The sequence below is a fragment of the Crocodylus siamensis genome, chromosome 11 (genome assembly GCF_052110815.1).
Source record: "Crocodylus siamensis isolate JL-2025a chromosome 11, ASM5211081v1, whole genome shotgun sequence".
Classification (NCBI taxonomy): Eukaryota; Metazoa; Chordata; order Crocodylia; family Crocodylidae; genus Crocodylus; species Crocodylus siamensis.
In genome coordinates this window covers 24,934,427-24,953,380 of record NC_143405.1, presented here as the reverse complement: position 1 = coordinate 24,953,380, position 18,954 = coordinate 24,934,427, and the positions used below count along the sequence as shown (strand labels likewise).

At 51.8% G+C, this 18,954-nt stretch overlaps 1 protein-coding gene across 2 annotated transcripts in view; it reads left to right on the top strand.

Moving 5' to 3' along the window:
- Positions 1–18,954, top strand: part of SEMA3F (semaphorin 3F) — a 123,671-nt gene that overhangs the window by 99,732 nt on the left and 4,985 nt on the right. For both annotated transcript variants that reach the window (XM_090022894.1, XM_090022893.1), the window contains 12 exons: positions 3,638–3,731; positions 6,677–6,796; positions 10,291–10,430; positions 10,618–10,732; positions 11,631–11,700; positions 12,364–12,508; positions 13,778–14,000; positions 16,446–16,534; positions 16,784–16,825; positions 17,615–17,772; positions 18,167–18,234; positions 18,773–18,906. In XM_090022894.1, the coding sequence (XP_089879020.1) occupies positions 3,638–3,731; positions 6,677–6,796; positions 10,291–10,430; positions 10,618–10,732; positions 11,631–11,700; positions 12,364–12,508; positions 13,778–14,000; positions 16,446–16,534; positions 16,784–16,825; positions 17,615–17,772; positions 18,167–18,234; positions 18,773–18,906 (1,398 nt within the window). The remainder of the gene's footprint in view (positions 1–3,637; positions 3,732–6,676; positions 6,797–10,290; positions 10,431–10,617; positions 10,733–11,630; positions 11,701–12,363; positions 12,509–13,777; positions 14,001–16,445; positions 16,535–16,783; positions 16,826–17,614; positions 17,773–18,166; positions 18,235–18,772; positions 18,907–18,954) is intronic.

The following is an 18,954-nucleotide window of genomic DNA, read 5'->3' as shown; positions in this document are numbered from 1 at the left end:
CACATCCAGAAGAGGAAGAGTAAGGAAAATTCAGATGGCTCAGTACTAGACTCTTAATTAATGAGGCAGTCTGTTTAAGAGTGTTTGGTGTCTACCATGATGCCCTGTAGAGTAACTCCAGCTTTATATGAGGCTGGTTGGACTTCAGAGTTACTCATAAACAAAAAGCTTGCCAGACTGGATCAGAGCCAAGGCCCATATAATCTACTATCCTGTCTCTGTGGCTGCCACCAGAAATTTAAGAGGACAATATAACCCTTCTCCCCGCTCCCCCCAGTAGTAGATCTGTGATAATCTAACCATTATGTGAGGTCTCATCCTAATCTCTAGTAGTGAAAGATATGATTAATTCTTTCCAAAAGTTATTATAGGGATAACATGGTGATGACTACTCTAGAGTTACTATAAAAGATAGCACAGTTACCACAGGGATTTATAAAATGACTTGGCTGTTGTTGAATTGGTATGATGATGGCCTGACTGCCATTGGGTTAGCATGGGGACTGAGAGCTGCTTTAATGGAATACCATCATCTTGCAGTTGAGTGAGTCCCAACAAGGAGCTGTAGGTGTTTACAGGCCATGGACTTGCTAACACTTGTATAGTCACATTGGTACAACTTATACAATCACATTTTGTGATCAGCATTGGTGAAACCGCAGCTGGAGTACTGCGTCCAGTTCTGGGTGCCGCACTTCAACAAGGTTGTGGGAAAGCTTGAGAGAGTCCAGAGAAGAGCCACCCATATGATCAGAGACTTTCACGGCAAGCCATATGAGGAAAAGCTGAGGAACTTGGACCTCTTCAGCCTAAAAAAGAGAAGGCTGAGAGGGAACTTGGTAGCAGCTTACCTCTACATCAAGGGAATACATCAAGGGCTCAGCAAACAAGTGTTCACCAAGGCACCCTTGGGCAAAACCAGGAGTAATGTCCACAAACTCCTGGAAAACCGTTTCAGCTTAACATTAGGAAAAACTTCTTCACAGTCAGGGTGTCTAGACTGTGGAATAAGCTCCCTCCAGAAGTGGTGCAATCACCTACCCTGCAAATCTTCAAGAGGAGACTGGACAGTCACCTCGCTGAGGCCACATGATCCCAGTTATCTTCCTACCTAGTGCAGGGGGGCTGGACCCAATGATCTTGCAAGCTCCCTTCCAACCCCTTACAATCTGTGAATCTATGAATTTTCTCTTGCAATACTCTTCTCTGCTGTCACTTGAAATGAGCACTCAGAGACAGTGGGAAAAGCTGGCTATGGCTTCATCTGCATTGAAGGTGTGCCATCTCCAGTCAGGCCCTCGGAGTAGCTGTCCTTGACATAGTCAATAGAAGCCTTCAATTTTTTATGAAGGGCCGTCAGCTCATGTTTCAAGCAGGGATAAGTTCAGTTTACCAACATTATTCCTTCTGCAAATTACCTGTGTAGATGCTGCATTGCAAGTTCTAGTGAAAAATAGTTCTCAGGTACCAATCTTACAATACCTCAGTCCCCTCAACAGTGGGTCTATTAATGCACTGCTGCTACTGCACATTTAGTTTAGTACCTCAGTATGAGGTACTACATAAATGCTCAGTAGCCAGCACTAATGTGCAGTAGCAATGGTGCAGTCTTTTCATACTGTTCAACACTTAATATGCAGTAGACTAATTTTACTGTGCATTAGCATGATGTTTGCTGTGACGTGCTAATGCGCAGTAGAATTAGTCTGCTGGGTATTAAGTGTCTAGTGTAGACAAGCCCATTGACCACTGAGGTCATAGAGACTGGAAAAAATCCCCTTCTTAAGAGTCTTCAGTGTCTTTTGTAGCTGCATTTTTTCTTGCTGGCCCACCTTTGTGGGTTGACGGGACTAAAGTTTAAAATTTAACACTTTTGCCTGTTCTCATGATTTTATCACAACCCTTATGATTTGGGGTGTATGTTTTAAAATCCAGCAACTGGAATCAAGAGGCTGCATGAGAAATGTAGCTTCATTTACTAATAAAAGTAAGATTCAGCCCCTTGTTGCACATAAAAGCTTGTGTGCATGAAGTGAGAGTATGCTGAGGGCTCAGAAACAAGAAGGCAAATAAATGATCCAAGATTTATTATTTTTAAAACATCTTGTGACTTTTGAATCTCCTGACTTTGAAGTGCTTGAGATTAGTGATATTGACTTAAAGCAGGCTGAAATTCTTTGCTGAACAGAGGTGGTTTGTTGATTTGGGTGCCTGCGTAGTAAGGAAAATAGTTGAAGAAAACATGCATGCAAGGTCAACTGTATGAAGTAAATAAACTGCCCCACTGCCTAGAAAGCTGTTAAGGGGTGGTCCTTCCCGGACTGCAGCACTACAGGGTAGTACTTCCTGGAACAATATCTTCCCGTACTAGTGATACAATAGTGTGTGAGGACAGCATATGTGCCTGATCTCCCCATTTGATCTTCCAGCACCCACATACCTGCAGTGCTAACATCCTGCATTTCCCTATTTTAAAGTCCATTGGGAGTTGAGTTAGCAGGCACTAATTGAAGTAATGCACATAAAAGGACATGAGGAGGCATTCAGACCACTGCAGCTTGTCCTGGGAGGTAATTTCTTTATCGAACCCAGAGGTAGCTACTTGCCAGCAGTTCCTTCTGTTTGCCCTGGACCTAGGTGCTGTAAGATCTGGTATTAATGGCCAGCAACATTCAAGAAAATCAGCCTTGTTCTTTTCTTGCTGCTGTAATAGAAAAGGTGCTGATCTTTCCAGGGTTTGCAAGCTGAGCAGGGCCAGACTTGGCTGCTACCTGGATTAGAAACACCTAGTTAAACAGGGAATGCTGGCGGTGACTCCAGGATTTGCTCCTCCCTTTGAGGCAGTGTCCCAGATGTGTCATTATTTGGGTGAAATGCAAAACAGAGCTTGTGGGTCTGATTACTGAAAAAGATTGGAATACTGCCTATCCACGCTGTCCATAGAAAGCCCAGACAAAGAGATGTGCTCGAAGGTGGCAAAGCTAGGGCCTGGTTACTTCTGTTGGAACCGGGATCCCGTCCTGGTGTCCTGTGACTCAGACATGCAAGCACCAACTCTGGCAAGACTGTCTCTAGGAGTGGGAGGCTACAGCTTTCGTTCAAAGGATGGGGGACAGAGCAGGGCAGGCTTGGGTCAGTCCCTGACTGAGTTTCTGTTCATTAGGACTGTATCTGTAGTGACAAGCAGGCCTATGCACATGGCCTGGACAGGAGCTGGTAGCATACAGCAACCCTGGAATAACGGGTCCTTATGCTGCCCCCTGCCTGTAACAAAGCCAAGCTCACTTGGGCAACTGGAATTTCCCAGTGGCTTTTTTGTTTAGCCACAGGTGGAGGTTTGTGCAGGAGTTTAGCTTTGAGGCATGACATAGTTCCCTCATGTCCTGCTCAAATTCCAGCTGGGTTTATTCAAATCTGCCTTTGCAGGTCCATTCAAGCCAGTGTTCTCCTTCATTTCCTGCCTTTCCTGCAGTGTTGCTGCATGCTGTTAAAGAGCTGCTGTGATCGTCCCCTGACGGGGCTGCTTTTCCATGGTGGATGATACGGTTCTTGTGTGTACTGAAAAATCTGGGTGTTACTAGCTTTTATGGAATCAGAAGGGCGGGGTATAATGTACTTGCTCAACTGTCTGTTCTAGGATTATATCTTCTACCTGGAGCCAGACAAGCTGGAATCTGGCAAAGGGAAGTGCTCCTACGATCCCAAGGTGGACAGTGTCTCAGCACTAATAAGTGAGTCCTTTTATCTATCCTACAACTGCAGTGGCATTTCTCCATCCTCTCCTTCCTCCTCCTCTCTCTCCTATCCTTTTGTTTCTATTGCTGACCCAGATAAACTACGTTCAACATCACTGGAAACAGTGATGGGTAAGGAGTTATATGATCCTCATCCAGCCTAGGACCCACTGCAATAATTCCTAGTTGAATCTTCTTGCATCTTCTTGCAAAGTCAAGCAACCCTTTGTTCCCTGAAAGGGTTGGCAGACCGGGTGTAATGCTGTCAGTCATAAATGATCCCTAAGTATTGACAGTGCGGGGGCACAACTCTGTGCTACCACCCCTGCTGCTGCCAGGCCCTAGCTCTGGCCAGGCTGAAGCCCTGCATCCCACCACTGGCACAGAAATCTTGGGGGACACATGCTCTCTGTGCTTCCCCCTGTCCATGCCTCACCTATGCTGTCAGTGCAACCAGCAGCATATGAATTTTTTTTTGTCAGCTAGACATCTCTATTTCTAGAGTTTCTGCTTTTCTCATAAGCAGATCTTGGAGCATCTTGGGGTGTTCTGGGGTAAGATAGAGCAGGCAAGACCTGGGTCCTGGTAGGCAACACGTGCCATTCTCTTCCCACCTTAGTGAGGAGAGTGCCTGAGCCCCCTGTCCATGACACCACTTCCAGGGAGGTGGTATAGACAAGGCAGCAGTGCCCTAGTGTGGGCCTGGTTGTGGGGTCACCTGAGCTCATGTGTCTGAGAATCCTGATGCTTCTGGCCTGAAACAAGGGTGTACCATGACTCTCCACTACTCGTGTCTGTGGAAGTCTCTATCCACTGGCTTATACATGCCATTTACTGGCTTCACCTTGCGCCACCTGGAACTTGAAGGTGAAGCTTCCTTCTGACCATATGGTGTAGTCAGAGCTGCACAGCCCTTCCTCCTGCCCCAGCCTGCCGCCAGAGAGCTGCCCCGTACGCCCTGTGCTAGTCAATGCCACCACTGTCAGGGCGAGTTGCACAACATCCTGACCCTCTTCCCCCAATACACAGAGGAGGACAAGCAAGTGGGTTGATGGCCCCCATGGACAGAAGCTGTGCCCCAGGACTGGCAGTGAACTAGAGCACTCATTACTTGTGAAATATTAGGTTATTTCAGAAAAATGTTAAAATCAGAAGTGATGAAATTCTCTTTAGGAATTTCTCTTTATTCTCTCTCCCTCTCCAGGACAGGTAGCAGGCGGGAGTGGTAGTTGGTCTCCAGTAGGAACAGCTTGGTACTCTCCCCTCCCCCTTTTCCTAGGGAATATTAGCTTAACCAGGTGGAGCCTTTCAGTCCTGGCAGTTCCTCAGCTCTGGGCTTTCACAGCTCCGTTGAAGGTGACTGCTCCAAAGGCTCATTCAGGGCCCCATGGCCTCAGCTGCTGTGGGGCCAGCAAACCCAGCCCTTTGAAGCCCTGCACTGGTTGCAGCAGTGGAGAAACTGAAAGAGTCACTGCAGAGCATGCCCCTTCCAGCTGACCCAGCCCAGTGACACCCTGCACCAGCTCCCTGGCAAAAGGGTGGTTTGACCTAAATGTGAGGACTTGAAGGGTTGTGACTAACAGAGAAGCCTGCAGATGCCATAGGGATGGGAACATAATAAGAACCCTGGCAGAAAAGAGTAGGAAAATGGAGAGGGTGAAGGGGTCCTCCCACCCACACCCCCTTCCCAGAAAGTTGTCTTTTCTCTCAGGGGTTGGAAGTCAGACCAGTGCTCGTCTTCCTTTTCACTCCACCTACTTCCTGTGCTCTTTGTATCTAGCTTCTCTGATCTCCTGCCCCATCCTGCCCATTTCTCAGTAATGCTACTTACCTCCTAAGCCAGCCTGGCTTCTGAGCACTGCTGGGCAGGGGGAGATCCCATTCTGTAGGGCAGGGAGAGCAGCAGCTCTGTGGAGTTTTCCCCGTGGGGGAAGCCGGGGCCAGTGGGTGTCTGGGATGGGGTTATAAAAACACAGAGGCAGGCAAGGCAGAGATGTAAAATAATGAGGGATGGGATTGATGCCCTGCCACCCCCAGACCTAACATGCAACAGCTGCACCAGACTCCCCCAGGAGCAAACACCACCACTGGCCAAATCTCTCACTTACTGCTAATCCCCCCAAGCCCCTTGATAGGACTTGGCCGCCTCTGATCCTCTCCAGACACTGGTGTTTCCTTACATGACAGGCCCAACACTGCTTAATTAATTTGGGAGCAGCTGCAAATCCACAGGCTGGTCGCTGGGCCTGGGAATGGTGAGGGGGCTGCTCCTGCCTTAATGCCAATGAAGCACAGCACTGGAGATTGGGACCTGCCTGTGTGGTGACGGCAGCGCTCTGGTCCCTTTCTTCACATGGAGGGTGCTATTTCCAAGGCTTTCCTGGCCACGTGAGCCCTTGCTTCAGGCCCAAAGGTTACCTTATACCCAGGTCTAGCCTTCATGCTCCTAGGGAAAAATCAGCTCTCTCACCCAGCCTGTAGGGAAGAGCCTTCCTTGAGGCCTGAGGCAGGATTCTGGAGTCAGCAGGGACAGGCTCATAGTCCCTATCCTGTGATATGTCCTGGTTGCTGGCGGGGAAAGGGGGCCTGCCAGTGTACCCATCATTTCCTACCTGATTCCTGAGTGACAGCACATATGGGCTTCCCACATTTCCCATTTACTACCAGCAGTCACAGGGCATCCTGATAGAAAGGACTCCAGGACCCTAGGACCCCATGGCACTCAGGACCCCATCCCGGGGACGGGTATTCTTCTGGCCCACTCTAAGGACAGTGGTTACATGAGGCTGATTCTGTGCTGATGTCCATCCCCATAGAGGCTAAAGGAACATGGTCATGTATATCTGTGGGCAGGTTTTAGCCAGATGTATCAGTCACCCCACACACTCAAGTGTGGGCTCCGCCCCAGCAAGGCTCTACTGATCTCTGCCTCCACCCCACAGATGAGGAGCTCTATGCCGGCGTCTACATTGACTTCATGGGCACTGACGCTGCCATCTTCCGCACCATGGGCAAGCAGACAGCCATGAGGACTGACCAGTACAACTCCCGCTGGCTGAATGGTGAGCAGTAGCCCGGGGAGAGGTCTGGGTTGGGAAAGGAAAAGCACTGGGCATCTGCCCAAGGGCTACAAGCCATTTCTGATGGGAGGATAAAGCATGACACCTGCATTTTTTTCTGGTCTCCCAATACCCAGGGCTTCTGTGAGGGTCTAAGTGGCGCCCAGAGCACCCCAAACAGGGTTCTTAAAACAGTGACTTGAAGGAGGCTCCCTCTTCCATCCCGAGAGCAAATGGGACTTCCCACCCTGGCAAAGAAGGGGGTAGCATGTGTCCAGTGAGGAGCCTTCTCTGAATGAGGAGTCAACAGCCAAGCCCCTAACTAGCCCTTCTTCAGCAGTGCTACCGTGGCCTGTGGCAATGAGGGTGTCTCATGTCCTTAGGGAGTGTGCGCTCCCTTCAGTCTGAGGGGCAGAGCAGGGCCTCAGTGCAGGACTGGACAAGGCTCTTTATGACGGGGATGGCGTGTACAGTGTGATTTTCCCCACTTCCCTCTGAACCTCCTCTCCAGCCTTCCCTTTCCCACCCTCAGTTTCATTGCCCCATCCACACTACACCGTATGCTGGGAACTCCCTCTCTGCTTCTTCCTAGCTTTGCACCCAACGGTTCCCCATTGCTCTGGGCAGCTTCTGAGACAGTCCACAGCTTTCAGTCCTGAGCCTCTGCTCTCTCCTGGTACCTACCAGAGGTTCCTTCTCCTCACAATACTCTGGTAGGCTCCCTCTTGCCAACTTGCTCCCTGCAGGACAACTTTTTAGGGAGAAGTCCCTGTGTGGGATCCGTTTCCAGCAGTGAGACTCACCAGCCGCTCTTCAAAGCATTGAATACAGTTCCATCTCTACCTGGTAACACAGGGTCCTTGTCCAGCCTGTCTTCCTCATCAGCACTTCAGGTCCTCCAGATATGGCAGAACCACTGAGGAGAGCCCTGGCATGGGTGCCCTGGATCTCAGAATGCATCTAGACAGTACCACTGGCACCCCATCTTTGCCCCTCCAGGGCAGCTGCAGTGATGCTGGCAAGAAGGGGAGGATTTTCAGGGTAGACAAGGCAAAACAGACCCACTTTTGTCTTACTCCCTCAGAAATCCTACAGTACATGGGGGCCCAGCAGCAGGGGTAGAATTTGCCCCTGTAGCTTCCTGGTCTGCCATGGGGCTGACTGGAATCAGGCCATAAATTCTTTGAATCTTGGTCAGGTAGGTCATAAACATTGAAAGGGCAATTGTGACAGCAGCTCGCTTGGCCATCATGCACTAGGGACTGAACTGAAGACATCCAGAGGTGGTATAGCTTAAGCAGAAGAGAACAGGCTGAGGCCATGCCAGACTCATAGCACTTGGGACATGTCACAGAAAGGGCCACTTGCCCACACTTGCCTGTGGGTACCACAAACTCTAAGAGAAGGCATCTTCCCAAGGTACAGTGTACCAAGGTGAAGCATATGGTACACTGCTGCATTCCCCCATCAGAGGCATTGTAACTGAACAGGAACAGTGCTGCAGCTATCCAACTGGAGCCTAAGACACAGCTGTCCAAGAACAGCCATTCCAGAGTAAAGTCCACCGTTTCAGCCGTGACAAAGAGCGTGATGATTCCTGCTTATGGGGGCTCCTTCCTGAAGCACCTGGGTGACACAAGAGCTAAGGAGATACCAAGAGGAAGAACAGTGAGGTCTCCACAACCATCTACATCCTACTGTGTCTTGTCAGGGCAGCCTTTCCCAGTGCAGTCATCTGAAAGTGGTGAGGCCTGTCAGCATATAAACCACCCAAGATACTTGGTGGTTTGCAGGTGTGGGACAACAAATGTGAAACACATAGCATTTAACCCAGCAGCTGCTGGCACCCCATGACTCCATGCCCGGAAGCCAGGTAGCCAATCTGAACACAGCTTCTTCTCAGCTACTTTTCAATATGGCAAAATCCAGAAGCAGTGGCCACTTCTGTATGTGGGGGTAAGAATTCCCTCCTGGCAGGAATAGGTGATCCTCAAGAGGTTCCTATGGTGTCTTCAGGAATTGCACAGGTGAAGAAAAGGAGATGATGAAGAGTGAAGAAAACACTAACATGGATATATAGATGGGCCTCTGTGGAAAAAGATGGGCAAACAGACAGCTGGATGGATGGCTGTCTGTATGGAGGAAGCATGCACTAATAGATGCATAGATAAATGGGTCTGTATGAGGCTGGGTTGACGGATGAATGGGAACAGATGGATGGATGAGTCTGAATAAGAATGGATATTTGGGTCTGGATGGGTTGGTCTGTACAGGGACAGATAGATAGATGGGTATGGATGGGTGGATGGATGGGTGGAAGAACAGATCTGTTTTGAAATGGAGTGTCAACCTTTTCATCTGCAGCAGCCGAACCAGAACAGTTGTCTCCAGCTTCCCTCCCTTCCTCTGCTGCACCAGAGGGAGGCATCCAATGGGAGGAGTGTGTGGCCTTTTCGCAGTAGCATCTCCAGCTGTGGCAAGGGAGCCTGGCAGCTGAATAAACAGAGGTCAGAGCCATAAGATTATATTTCCGGTATGGGAGCTGTCATTTAGGGAACCTGAGGAGAGCGAGCTGTCACCTCGGGCTTAGTGGCACACTGATTAATTGCGGATGGATTTTCTAGCAGAAGCATGGATCACTCTAGCTAGGGCTGCAACATAGTTTCCATTTTAATCCTCTACTTTCAGGAACTGATAAATTGCTGAAAATTCTGGACTGAAATCACAGGCTTGTTTCTGCACTAGAATACAATTTTTTTCTTAAAAGTTTGACCAAAAAAAAGCCATTTTTAAGTGTAAAGAGTATGCAAGGAACAATGAATGCTTCCCATTGTAAAAGAAAAATAGACTTTGTACGACTGCACCAGCCAGGATAGCCTGTTGAAAATTGTCATGGAAGGAGCGCACACTGAGACACACCAAGAAGATTTAATACAGAAGCGATGGAGTTTTGGCCCCAGTGAAACACACACAATAGATTTGCAATGCTGGGAGCAATGAAAGAGCTCAATCCTTGTTCCGTTGGAGTGAGCAGTACAACTCCAAGTGGTCTCAATGAAGTCGGATCAGCCTTAAGTTTATGAAGGACACAGCCAGGTTTACTCTGCACACAGAACAGCATAATGGCAATCCAGAGCCTGCACAGCCAGCAAGTGAAAAAGCTAAGCATCCCCCAGGGCTCCTTGGAGAGCAGCTCCCTCCTACAGAAACCTCAATTCATTACTGTGCAGTCTTGCCTATTCTAAGTGACATCTGTGGCATTCTCAAGTGGATTTTCTCCCGAGATGTTATGTCAGGTAGGTATTGAGAGAGAACTCGGCTTCCTTGTTAGGCATTCCAGTCAAGTCATGCCTGTGTAACCTTAACTCTGCCCCATTTGTGAATGCTTCTATGCCTCTATTCCATGAGTCATCGGAGTTGGCATGCTTCAGTGAGGAGGCTATGCCCACTGACGCAAATGTGCCTTGACTTGACCACAGAGGCATGTTTCATTGCAGACCCAGCATTCGTTCATGCACAGCTCATCCCAGACAGCGCTGAGAAAAATGATGACAAGCTCTATTTCTTCTTCCGGGAGAAATCAGCCGATGCTCCGCAGAGCCCCGCTGTCTATTCCCGCATTGGGCGCATCTGCTTGGTATGTACCTGTTCCCTGCATTGCCCCCTTCTAGAGGAAGCTGGGGTTGGGTATTCCCCCTACCAGCCCATACTCCTGCCCCACTTCCACAGTGCCCCTGCTAGGCAGAGACAGACCAGCAGCGTGATACTAGGATGCCCTGTGGTTTCCCTCAGTGCCTGAGGACAGCATTTTCCCCTTGGTTTAGAATGATGATGGGGGTCACTGCTGCCTGGTGAACAAGTGGAGCACATTCCTGAAGGCCCGGCTCATCTGCTCTGTGCCAGGACCAGATGGGATTGAGACACACTTCGATGAGCTCCGTAAGTGCATGGCAGGAGGTGGGTCCAGGCACTGCAGCACAAGACAGGGTGGTGCAGCCTCCTTTAGGGACAAACTAACCATGACCCCTGGCTAGGAGCAGGGGACATCTGGGCTCCCTGATGCTTACTGCAGAGTGGCATCTCTGAGCAGGACGTAGGAACAGGCAGGGCTGTGCCTGTTGCTATGTCCGGCTCCCCAGTGCCCAGCTCCTGTCATGAGCGTGCAGTGCTGCAGGGCCTCTGCCCGTGGCAGCCTGCCAAGCACCTCTCAGCAGGGCTGGGCAGGTCCTGCCAGGCTCCCTGGGAGGCAGCACACAGCCCTGTCATGGCTTTTCAGCACCCGCCCTGGCAGTGATGGATGGGCTGTGACTGGGAGCAGGACACCACTCTGCCCCAGTGCCTGCCTGTTTGCTTTGCTTCGCTTTCCCCAGATCAGTTCCAGATGGTGCCCAGCATTGCCTCTGGCTCCTGCTGGGAGCCCCCACAGCAAGCCCCCTGCTCCTCCTCCTTACCCACCACACCTCTGACAGACAACATTCCTGTATTACAGGCCCCTTCAGAACTGGAGAAGGAGGCTTGAAGGGGCACCTCCCACATCCAGCCCTCCAGCCCCACTCCCTACAGCATTTTGTGCTGGGAGAGGCTGGGGCTGGAGTAACTGGGAGCTCCCCCACAGCAAACACCCCCACCTCATTTCTTACAGTGCCTCTTGTTGAACTAGACTGCAACTAGACTAGCTTGAACAATCCCACATGGCCAGTGCTCCCAACCCCTAAAGTGCTCCTAGTTCTTCCTCCCCCAGCTCCGACTTGTTCAGCTCCTCCTCCCCTTATGGAGGGAGTTTAGAGCCCAGACTCTCAACTCCAGCTGCTAACTCTCCTTCTCTTCTCCCCTCAAGAGGACGTGTTCATCCAGCAGACTCAGGACATGAAGAATCCCATCATCTATGCTGTGTTTGCTGCCTCAGGGTGAGTGCCCTGGGAGAAGGCAGCAGGGACAGATGGAAGATCAGTCCTATGTAGCCCACTTGCTAAGGTGGTCTTTGTCACAGGGAAGCCAAAGGGACTATGGCTGGGCTGGAGCCCTCTGAAAACAAGCAAGAGCAGCAGGAAAGAGCACCCTGAGGTTGAACATTTTCCCCAAGGGAGCAGGCCCTCTCAGCACAAGAGGCCACAGACCTTCAGGAGAAGCAGCCATGACCAAGGACAATGTCATGGAGAGGTCTGAGGGTCTGTGGCTAGGATGACTCATGGTTGGTGGCAAGAGGACATGGTGAAACAGCCATGTGGCACCATTCCCTGGCTACACCCAGCAATGACATTGCTAATGCTTCCACAGCCAGCTGTTTCCTGCAAGTCCAGTGCCAGGCTGGGAACTGGCCACTCTGCCCTAGGCTAGTCATGTGTTAGGAAAGGATTTGGAAGCATATCCAGGCCCTCCAGAATGGAACAGAAGGCAGATCAGTCAGGAGCAGCTGGGAAAGTTGAACAGGTCTGGTCCCAGTGCACTCAGGCAGAGGGTCAGCAGCCCCAGCTGCAGGACACTCAGCCAGGGCAGGGGGCAGGTAGCTTCTCTTCCAGCAGTGTCACCTCCTGGTGCTAATACAGCATTCCCCCCTCTGGCCCTGCCAGGTCTGTGTTCAAAGGCTCTGCTGTGTGTGTATACTCCATGGCTGACATCCGCATGGTCTTCAATGGGCCTTTTGCCCACAAGGAAGGGCCCAACTACCAGTGGATGCCGTATACTGGCAAAATGCCCTACCCCCGGCCAGGCACCGTAAGTACAGCTGGAGCTCCCAATGGGAGTATCTGCCCCAACAGAAGGCCATCAGCCAAAGGCTGTCTTGTGGGGGTGAATGCAGTGCATGTATATGTGTGTACACACATGGTGGGCACAGTCCAGCTGGGACAGCATGCACTCACAGTTCATCTGTGTCTTTATGCATGTGTGTACATGTGGTCGAAAGCATGACTGGGTAGTGTATGCTTCTACTCTGTGTGTGTGTGCATATGTCTGTGTGTGTGCATAAGCATGCATGCATTAGTGTGTGCACATGCATGGGTGTGTGCATATCCATACATGCGTGTGTACCAGGGAAGATCACAGAGCACCTGCCTGCCTCTGTGCCTGGGCTATGATCTCCTTGTGCAGAAGTGCAATACTGTCCCTGTGGGGAGGCCCCATCCCTACCGTCACATGCTCTGTCACATGGGTTCAAGAAGGGGCCAGTGTCAGGGGAGGAGTGGGAAGTGGGTCTGTCCCTCTCCCCAGCTCTGTCTCCCCCTCTCCCCATCTCCATCCATGCATCTCCTCTGCCCGTCCTCCCTCATGGGGAATCTGCTTGGTCTTTCCTGCATCTACCTTGTCTCTCTCAGCCCTTTGTGCCCCTCCACTGCTCTTATCACATGTTAGGGAAGGGTTTGGAAACATATTCAAGCCCTGCAGAATGGGACAGAAGGCAGATCAGGTCAGATGGGTTAAAAGGTCTTTCCTTACCTGCTGCTTTGCTCCGTCTCCAACTCTGCTCTCAGGCTCCCTGGCAGCCCTGTGCAGCCAGCCCACCTCTCCCCTGCTCCCCTAAGCTGGACTCTTCCCAGTGGAGAATGGCCCCGTAGGCACATTCTCTCCCTAGTGGTGGCCTTGGAGTTTCCTGTGGCTGCTGGGCACTGGCAGAGCTCATGTTGGAGCCCTGGGGCCCTGCCCTGGCTGTGAAGGTAAGATCTTCTCACCCACACAGCCAGGACAGACCTGTGAGCTGATGACAGGAGTGCTTAGGGGTGGTACTCAGAGGTTAAGTACAGCCAGAAGCCCATGGTTGTGGGGCTCCACCCCACTATGGTCACAGGACAGGGAAAGGCCTCAGTGGAGGGAGAGACCCTGAGGTGTTGCTGTCAGATGCTGGGGGGCAGGCTGGCTTGTGGGGTGGGCTGCACCTCTCAGGACTGTAACACTGCCTGAGGACAGTGCAATGAGGCTGGGAGGGGACAGGTGGGGTCAGCAGAGCCACAGGTGATGCAGTGTTTCACCTGCTGCCCTGCTTTCCAGTGCCCAGGTGGAACCTTCACCCCCTCCATGAAGTCGACCAAGGATTACCCGGACGAGGTGATCAATTTCATGCGCACGCACCCCATGATGTACAACGCTGTTTACCCCGTGCATCGCCGGCCCCTAGTGGTGAGAAGCAATGTCAACTACAAGTTCACCACTATTGCTGTGGACCAGGTGGACGCGGCGGATGGGCGCTATGAGGTGCTTTTCCTGGGCACAGGTACCCGCAGCCATGCACCGCAGAGAGTACACACACGAGCACCACCCATACTGGCCAAGGGAGAGGGCATGGAGGGAGATTAAAACACCCTTGGCTCGATGGGCTCTGGCCGGCCAAAGACCTCCTACTGTGTACTCTTGTTTCAGACCCAGCTGGCCAGGGCAAGAGCTGGAAACAGGCTAGTTGGCAGGGCAGGATCAGCAGGGCAGAGATTTCCAGGGGCTGGCCTAGAGCCTGTTCCAAGTCCAGTCCTTTTCTCCTGGGGGCCAGTGTTGCCCATTGCCAGCCTCCTCTGTGCATCCTCCTCCCGGCCGAGGTCAACCACTGCCTTCTGCTGCCATGTGGGAAAGAGCCGGATCCAGTGGGGATCTGGCCAAAGGGAGACAGAGGGGTTGGTTACTTGGTGGTTCTTGTTGACCAATTAGCAGCACGTGCTCCTCTAGTTTTCTTGTAGTGGGCCTTGAGCTGTGGGCTGCCAGCAGCCAGGAAGTGGGAGCCCTGCCAGCACCTCCAAGCAGGCATCCAGGAATGCTGAGGACCCAAAAGATCTGTTAGCTCATAAATGTTGTCCCTCACTCAACTGTTTGCTCACTGGTCTGCCCCACCTTCTCCAGCTGTCCCTGAGGGCTCACAAGTCCTTCCACCACCTGTCACATCCAAGCAGGGAATATCTCACTTCTCTGCCATGGCTGAAATGAATCTTCAGGTCTCAGCTCTTCACCCCTCTGAGGGAGCAGGGCAGTTGATAGCACTTGATGCTTATGAGGAGCTATCATTACCCCTGCTCCTGCCCTCTGTGGAAAATACAAAGTGGAAAGAAGGTGGGGATAATGCTTTCCCATTGCTGCCTTCCATGCCAGGACCTGAGCTGCTCTGCCTCCCACCAGAGTTCTCCCCCAGCTATAAGTGCCAGAGCACTGTGGGATGGATGGGAGCCCGCCCACAGGCTGGAAGAGAGGAGCTGGAGAGAACAGTCCTTCCCTGGCTCTAAGAGCAGACCAAGGATACTGACTATGGCCTAGCCCAAGAAGCCATCAAACTAATGATGCTCTTGGTTTGAGCTCTGCCCATCCCCATTTCTGGCCACACCAAAAAAGTAGGACATGTTTCTCCGAGTGCAGTGATGGCCCTGAGTCTACCTGGCAGTGGCACCCATCCTTCTGTTGCAATAGCAGCTTTCCAACTTCTGTCCAGCCTCTTGTGGCTGTAAGTTTCTCCAACCCATTGTGCTAGCTAAGCAGGGTCAAGCTGCTTGGGCTGCAGGGTCATGGCTAGGTTGGGCGTCCTTGTTGGTGCCTGTGCCTGTACAAGGAGCCTGGCAATGTGTATGTAAGTCTTATGAATGGACTATCTGGTTGGGGCTGGGACTGCCATGGCCTTTGCAGAGCCCGTGGCAGCTCTCAGAAGGGGCTATCTGGCAGCAAGAGATTTCACTTCGCCTCCTTCATGCTCATAAGGTTTTGCTGGACCCTAGGACATTCTGCCCTGGAAGAATTCACATTTCAGGATCCCTTTCTGTGTAGCTGTGGGTATCCCAAGGAGTTTAGCATCCAAGTAGACAAAACAAAAGTTATTATTCCACTTCTGTTAGTGGAAACCATGATCCAGAGAGATCCGGTGACTAGTCCAGGGCACCCCAGAAGCTTACAGTAGAGCCAGGATCTAAGCCCAGGGCTGCTGAGTCACAGGCCAGTGTCTTAGACGGCCAGTCTTCTTTTCCCTCCTCAGCAGCACAGATGCCATCTTAATTAGCTGCCACCTGCCATCCCACAGGCTACCCATAGTAAGGAGAGAAGTGTTGTCCCTCACCCACTCACTAAGGGGTGAATGGCTGTGAAGTGCTAGGCAGTCCTGGGGAAAACAACTACCAGGGAAAGGCATGGGCAGTATTTTGAATGGGGCTTTCATGCTGCACTAAGAATGGGGCTCGTTCAGCAGTGTCCCATGTTCAGTGAGAACATTGCTTGGGCTGAAGCCTTGGTCAGAGCAGGAGCTGGCCACATGGTGAGTAGCATCTGCTCAGCAGGCCTTTACCTGCTCCGGGACAGCCCATCTGAGGCTTAGCCCAGGAGCTTCCCACCCAGATATGTTGGTAACCTATTAAGTGCAGGAATTGAAGTCCTGGTGATGGCACTGTCACCAGGGCTTGGAGGATGTCTCTGAAGTACACCATCAGAGGCAGCTATGCTGTTCAAGGGAATGGTTATCCTGTCTGCTCTAATAGCCCTATGCTATAAGAGGTCCTTCTGCCTCTCCCCAGCTCCTGAATGGCTTCTCACCCCTTGATTCATATGCAAAGCTGAGATGGCAGGTCAGGCTCTGTTGAACTACACACTGCTCTGCCCATTAGGTAGCACCCCGCTTCCCTCCCTTCTGGGTTGAGATAGGGCATCAAAAGTCCATCCTAGTAGTACTGAGTGCTCTGTGTTCATTGTTGCCTTGCAGACCATGGCACAGTCCAGAAGGTAATAGTTCTCCCCAAGGATGACATGGAGACAGAGGAGCTGATGCTGGAGGAGGTGGAAGTGTTCAAGGTAAGGTCTAGGGTCCTGCACCACCTCCCCTGTCCTGCCACAGGGACTTCCTCATGGCTGATGGAAGCTCTCTTAACCTTCCTGCCCTCCTTAAAGCTGGCATTGGGCTTCTTTCACCTTCTGTAGCTGCAGTTGGCCACAGGTCACCCAGATAGTGTCTTCTCCATGGTCCCAGACTGCATGAACAGCTCTGAAGGGTCTGAGGTAATTGCCAGGACTGACCACTGTGCTCCCATGCTTTTGTTCTAGGTTCCTGCCCCAATCAAGACAATGACCATCTCCTCCAAGAGGGTGAGTCTGAAATATGCTGCACAGGGATTTAGGCAGGGACTGGGCCTCTTCACATGGGGAGCCCCTGCAGAGAGCCACACCGAAAACTGCTCCCACATCCATCCAGGGCTGAGGCTTCCTGTTGCATCCCAGCAATGTCATTCTCACTGGTAACCCCCTCAGTGAGGAGAGATGGAGGTATCAAATGTGATTACAGCATTTTCCTGTGGCCGTCCATGTTCACCTGGTGTCATTGCTTATGGGTTTTGGGGATGAATCTCAGGCAGAAATTTCATGTGGCCCTTACAGCGCATCTTTCTGGGGACCCAAGGGCCCAGCTTCACCCACAGCCAGTGAAATAATTCTGCCATGGAGCTGGGGCAGCCCTGAGCAGGGGGACCAGAGGAGCACTACCATCCTGCTTGCTGCTCACTCACTGGTTGGGTTCAGAAGGGCTGCGGGTAAGAGGGGGCTCTGCTGGACAGGTTGGTCTCGACAGTCACTTTTCTGGTCAAAACTGCTCTAGAAATGAAAGGAGTCAGCAATGCCACCAAGCCCACCCTGCACATGCTTCCCTGGAAGCCCCCATGTGCCTTCTCTGTCCCACCCCCTTCCACTGCTTCCTTCTCCAAGTAAAGAGGCAAGAGGCCATGGGTGGCTGCCAGCCCCTCTGCATTCCCAGCATCTCCCGTAGTGCTGGAGCTCTGGGTAGCCACTCTCTCATGGCTCCTCAGACAAGGGAAGGCCTTTCAGGATAATCCCAGGCTCTGTGGCTCACCAGGATCTCACAGTGCTTTCTGCCATTCACAGCAACAGCTGTATGTTGCCTCAGCTGTGGGCGTGACGCACCTGGCCCTGCATCGCTGCAATATGTATGGGGAGGCCTGCGCTGACTGCTGCCTAGCCAGAGATCCCTACTGTGCCTGGGATGGCAAGGCGTGCTCCCGCTACTCTGCCTCCTCCAAGAGGTACGATCAAGCCATGGGCAGGGGAGAGAGGGCTTGTTATAGTGAGCAGCCCCAGCCAAGGGCAGAGCCAGCACCATCAGTGCTGTGGGGAGGGGTCATCATGTCTCCTGGCTGAAGTTCGCCAACAGGGCAATGGGACTGAGAAGCAATCTCCATGGGCAGCCTGCTAGCAAGGTTGCAGGTGAAGCCTGATGCCTCCAACCAGAAACAGGAATGAGGAGACTCAGCCCTCAAGCCCTGCAGTGCGGAGCAGGATGGACTGGTCTATTCTGGCTGTGGGGACTGAGCTGTACATTCACGCAGCTATTCTCAGGCCTCCCAGGTTCCCCATAGCAGTAGGGTAAAACCCTGAGGCCATGGACAACTTCTGATGTGCACCCCTCTCTCCCTGCAGGCGAAGCAGGCGCCAGGATGTCCGGCATGGTAACCCCATCCGCCAGTGCCGGGGCTACAACTCCAATGGTGAGTGGAGCTTTCTGGCTAGGGCCCTGGGCTTGAGCCAGCCATGGATGGGGAAAGGCAGTGGAGGAAAGATAGAGGGACAGGCAAATGAGACAACTGATGGTTGAACAAGTTGATGGCTGTATTAGATGTGTAAATTGATCCACTGGATTGAGAGATGGATGGTTAAATTGTAAGGACATGGTGGTGAGGTGAATATACTAATAAAGGAATACTGATAAAAGAATGTACAGATATAGAGGAGCACACTAGCTGAATGGATGGATGGATTAGAGTGATGGGTGGATGGATGGATATACTGCTTGAAGGGATAGATATATTGGCTGCCTGGCTGGCTGGATCGAAGCAGGGGATGAGATGGAAGCAACTGTGGATTGGTTTGTCAGAAAGTGTGTAGCCAAAGGGCAGAAGATGCTGTTGCCAGGTCAGGAAGCTGGAGGGAGATGTTGGGTTACTATACTTTCTGTGCAAGATCTGGATTCTGTGCATTGTGCAAGTTCCTACGTCTGACCCGTATCTCCTCTACCCCAACTCCTAGCAAACAAAAACACAGTGGAGGCCATCCACTATGGGGTGGAGGGCAGCACGGCCTTCCTAGAGTGCCAGCCCCGCTCCCCACAGGCTACTATCAAATGGCTCCTTCAGAAGGACAACAGTGATCGGAGGAAAGAGGTAGGAGCAAAGAGGAGGCCACATGTATGGTGCTGAAGCTCATTGCCT